General features: G+C 37.2%; 2 protein-coding genes across 2 annotated transcripts; both read right to left on the reverse strand.

Annotated features, from left to right (window-relative positions):
• Window positions 1-205: 205 nt before the first annotated feature.
• RHIMIDRAFT_316801 (uncharacterized protein) lies at window positions 206-1,244 on the reverse strand. The gene is made up of 2 exons (XM_023615075.1): window positions 738-1,244; window positions 206-691 (listed from the first exon to the last, which is right to left on the reverse strand). Exons 1-2 carry the CDS (start codon window positions 1,077-1,079, stop codon window positions 380-382), a joined length of 654 nt encoding a protein of 217 aa, XP_023461121.1. The 5' UTR covers window positions 1,080-1,244; the 3' UTR covers window positions 206-379.
• A 938-nt stretch (window positions 1,245-2,182) lies between these two features.
• RHIMIDRAFT_242713 (uncharacterized protein) lies at window positions 2,183-3,520 on the reverse strand (the record flags this gene model as incomplete). Its single annotated transcript, XM_023609831.1, has 1 exon — window positions 2,183-3,520. The coding sequence occupies one exon, from the start codon at window positions 3,518-3,520 to the stop codon at window positions 2,183-2,185; it is 1,338 nt and encodes a 445-aa protein (XP_023461122.1).
• Between the last annotated feature and the right edge of the window lie 1,337 nt (window positions 3,521-4,857).

Genomic DNA, 4,857 nt, shown 5'->3' on the forward strand with positions numbered 1-4,857 from the left:
CAAGCCACAAAAAATAGATAAAGATGCCGACTATACTATTATCAGATAAGTCTAACCAAACAAAGCATTTTCTTTGTTTATGAATCTAAACTTATTGTTTGCTCTTATCCTGTCCCCCCCTTCCTTTCCCAAAGAACAATCGCGTGGTGTTTCTGCTGAGTTTATGACCATGATTTCTATCCAATTGATGAACCTTACTTATTCAATCTCCATTCCAATAAACCAGTGTGTAATTGTCGTAGTGCCTGTGCTACAAATAGTAAAAAGTTTATTAAATGAGAAAAAGAGAAAAAGCATGCTTTAATATACAATAAAGTTCAAAGGGAGAAAAGAAGAAGAGAGAAGGGGGTGAAATGTACAAAGGGAAGTTGATGTTTGACTAGTTTAGTAAATTATGGATTTGCATGACATGACATGGTTCGCTTGTTGGTTTATTATGAGTTGATTCAGTGTTTTCCTTTGGCATCGATATTGACACGGGGGTATCAGGTAAGCAAGGTGATGAGGGTGATGATACAGGTCTTTTACGCATTGAAGCTGATGCACCCCTTGCAAATGCACCATTTTTAAACTTTTCCATATAGGTCGGATCTATTGTCCAATATCCACCTTTTCCTTTATGTTCATCTAATTCATCTTTGGGTACTTTTTTAAAACATCGATTTAATGATAAATTGTGTCGAATCGTATTCTATACATAATTAGGCCATCTATCGATATGTATCTTAAAGGTTTACCTGCCAGCCAGTGTCATCAGCATTATATAAGGCTGGATACTTGTTTATGATCCAGTTATAGATATCTCGTAGCGTCATTCTTTCATTTTCACTTGCTAAGATAGCTTGAGCAATAAGTGAAGAATAAGAAAATGGTGGTCTTCGTCTCTTTCTTGGAGGTTTTGGTTGATTGGGTGCCATAGGAATGAAGGATTCCGAGACAATGTGTTGATGTAATTGCTCTCCCTGTGCTTCTGATCTATATTGCTTAACAGAGGCAATTAAAGTAGGTTTCCTCATTAAAACTGGTATAGGCGGTAAATAATTTGTCATATCTCTTTCGTCCTCTTGTATGGAAGACATGAATAGGAAAAAAAGGAAATAAATGAAATAAATATGTTAGGTTCTAATAAGGACGATGATATTGACTCCGACAACCTTGTTTTATTTTTTTTTTACACACATACATATAAAGCATGAATTAAATAATAAAAAGTCAAATATGTTGAAGAAAGAGAAGGGGCACGCTCTTTTGATAGGACGAAGTAAGAATATGTATTGCAGCTCATTTATTGATTTTATTATCTTGACTTTCTCATAAAAGGAGAAATACATAAAATAACAAACAAACACAAAGAAATAAACTTAGTTGCTCCCTAAAAAAGTAAACAAATCACACAGAAAAGGGAACTAACTTTTATCATAATCGTGTCTTGTATTTTTAGTTTATTTATACTTAAACTTTTACTGCATCATGGCTCGATCTTACCTCCTGTCTCTCTTTTCTTTATCTTTCTCTTCATTACACTCGATGTCCGCGGAAGGCTTGGCGGTGTCACAAAACACAGCTCACACGAGTTATAAGGACAATGCTGTTGTTACCAGGTAACGATAGGTTAAACGATTATACCATCAATATAAGCTTTAATTCGCACAGATATGACATATAAATGCACAGGATGACTTGTCAATACTGTTTACTTGTTTTTTAAATAGTTGTCTAGAAATACAAGGGACATACGAATGAAGTAAGGGGGGATCGAGAACTCCTTTAAAATGAGGAACTTACAAACCAAAAAGTGGGCATTCCAATACTTTTTTAGTAATCAGATGAATTTGTTTCCAATTACGCTCAGATCGAATCGAACATGTTCCTTATTTGCATTGACGTTTAATATTGAAAAGCCAAGGAGTTTGAAGCATGTCTTTTATCTCTCCATAAAGTATATTTAGATATCATCTTTATAATCACAGTTGCTTACAAATGTATAAGTACCTAGCTTATCAGACAATGAATAGTTCTTTATTGTCTTTAGTATAAAGACAACACATAAACAAGAATAAAAGAAAGCTTATATTTTAAAGCTTTTTATAAACACATTCAAATAGAGAAGAATACAAGATAAGATGGTTTATACATTTGATCACTAAAATAATAAAAAAAAGAAATGAATGGTATATTAGAGTTAATGCTCTTGTTGAGGAACTTGCAACATAGCTAGCATAGCTTGTTCGCGACATTGCTTCCATTGTGATTCCAGTTCTTTCATCCATGATATCACAAGCTCTAAACGATCCAAAAGTGAAATGGTCCTTAATAATGTATAGAAACTATTAGAGGGCACAGGCAAAACGGAAGCAGCCCACCAGCAGACAGCCGCAGGATTATCGCTTGTGGGCAATGGGCCATGTATCTTTTGCATATTTTCCAGCCAAAGGGGCCCTAACAAGCCAGCTGTTTGAGCATGAAGCACTTGGGACGACATGGTTGAAGGTCGTCCAATGTGTTTGATAAATTGAAGTATTGCCTTTGCTAGATCCGTGGTATATTGAATTAATCTGGTTTGTAGCGCCTCCTGATCAAACGACATATTGTAATATTCAAGCATCTTTTGTGTATCCGATTCGAGCAGGATATCCAAATCGGCTATTAAATGGTCAACCTCTTTATGATGTTCAAGTTTAAAACGGTCTGTAGCTTCAACATCCAGAAAAACAGTATCGCCACTTTGTTCAAAATTAATAACCTGTAGGATAGTACCAAATTGTGCCACTTCCGGATGGCTGCGATGAATCGAAACTAAGCAGAGATTGCTGTATCGACTGGAGGACGTCAGAGACAAAATAAGATTTGTAATAGATGATGGGTAAAAGGATAATCGACATCGCTGGCCGGGAAAGATGATTTTTCCAGAGACAAACAGTGGTATATCATGTTCCTGCAGGCTAAGTTTATTAAGATGCTTCGTTTCGCGATAATCATAATGAATAAAGCCGGCTAATTGAAAGTTCTTGAGGATATGGGATAGCACATAGTTTGGAGTCTGCGTCATCAGATTGGTATACTTGGGAAGCGGTCGCGAGCAAGATAGACATGAATTTCGTTCAATCTTGTGTCGTAAAAGACATAGTTTACAAAACGTGTGCCCACAAGGTGTCGTGGTAGGGTCAGCATACGTTTGATGACAAGACGAACAGTTTAAGATGGGTATAAGCGAGTTCATAGCATTGCCATTTAATTTGTTACTTGAATTTGCATCCGAGAATGGAATAGAGCGTTGAAGGATATAAGTGAGTCGTATGATGGTTGCGTCATGCAGTAGTTCAGGACCAAAAAGATGAGTAGTTGCATCGCAATGTGGAATAGGACATACAAAGACTGATTTCTTTATTGCTGTTGGATTAACGACAGGAAAGCAATGGGAGCAAATGGTATAGCCGCAAGAGAGTGTGATAGGGTCTTTAAGCACATTACCGCAGACAAGACATGTTAATGCCTGGACAAGATCGGTTTGCTGTATCATCGTTCAAGAATAAATAAAAGGAATCAAAGAAATGTGTAAATGTGTGTCTACAACGATCTTTTATATGGATTTTAAGCGATTTTTTTTATGATCAGGGTAAACTGCAGAAAAGCTCGATCTTGACTCAGACTTTCGATGAACCAGTGATGTTAGGGTAACCGTCCTGATTTGGAATATGCATACCATTTCTGGAAATACAGTGAAGAAATCAAAAAGTTACTGCTGTGTTTAAATTTGAACAAAAGTTGAATTCCAATTTCAAAGATCGATTTCTTTCTTTTTTTTTGGCATGATTTCCTTTTAATAAAAAGAATTATCCCATCTTTGTCGTATTCTTATGCCTCCAAGGTACAAGAAACCACACAGAATAATGTTGATTCGGGAAACACTGAATTTATATCAGAAATGGAAACAGAAACGGGAAATATATCAACGTCGTCTGCTTCCACCGTTAGTATGATCGACAACTCTCTCAAAAAACATCACTACTCCAATCTGTGAACCATACCTTGTTAATGGTTTCAACGTTAGCCTAGGATCCCACATATATCAGATGCATATGAAGGAGCTCATTCGCACCAGAAATCTTCTGACCTTCGAAAATCATCCTGCAAGTATACTGTCAATGTCGTCGGTTCTCCTATTGTGCCAAAGACCAAATGATTTAGTTTTGGATGGTTTCTTGAATGGTTCATCGTATACGGTTCTCGAAGATCGCCTATCCCATTTAAACTGGGGAGTATCTGAGTTTCCCTCCGCGTTGTTGGATGTCCTAAAAAAAGCTACCGTGAACTAATTAGAAAGCAGATTGATGTTGATACTGCCATATATAAGATTACTGGTGAGTCTCCCAACTATTCAATCACCATAAAGCAGTCTGTTGGGGCCTTAACTCATTTGCTCCAATCGTTGCTTTGGCATACAGATAAACAACAGATCAAAGAACGCCGACTTTGTTTACGTTATCTTCAGGGTATTCTTCAAGGACTATTTGATGAAAGAAGAGCTGATGGCGAGATTATGTCTGATTTTACCGATGAGTAAACTGCTAAGGCTGTAAGCTCTGGCGCCGACTTCACCAAACGTCGCCCAGATGGATTCCTTGTTTTCTCTGCTGGTAACCTCTGCAAAGCTTTTGCCTTCGCCGAAATCAAATCGTTCACGGACGTTAATGATAGCTATAAGCTGAACAATCTTTTATTAAACCCAAGTGGGCACGTAGTATTTTTTTTATACTGAAATTGCCCGGGCAAGTTCAATAAGGTGGGGTGTATAATGTGGTGGGGGTGAGAAGGTACTGGTGGTGGAGGGGGAAAGCATACAATCTAATGGGGGGT

Source organism: Rhizopus microsporus (genome assembly GCF_002708625.1).
Source record: "Rhizopus microsporus ATCC 52813 unplaced genomic scaffold scaffold_36, whole genome shotgun sequence".
NCBI classification, from domain to species: Eukaryota; Fungi; Mucoromycota; class Mucoromycetes; order Mucorales; family Rhizopodaceae; genus Rhizopus; species Rhizopus microsporus.

What these genes read in the sequence shown, in the direction of transcription:
- RHIMIDRAFT_316801 (XM_023615075.1), bottom strand. Translation starts at nt 1,079, where the DNA reads ATGTCTTCCATACAAGAGGACGAAAGAGATATGACAAATTATTTACCG. An exon ending in CTGATGACACTGGCTGGCAG is followed by an intron (nt 692 to 737) that starts GTAAACCTTTAA and finishes AATTATGTATAG; the next exon opens with AATACGATTCGACACAATTT.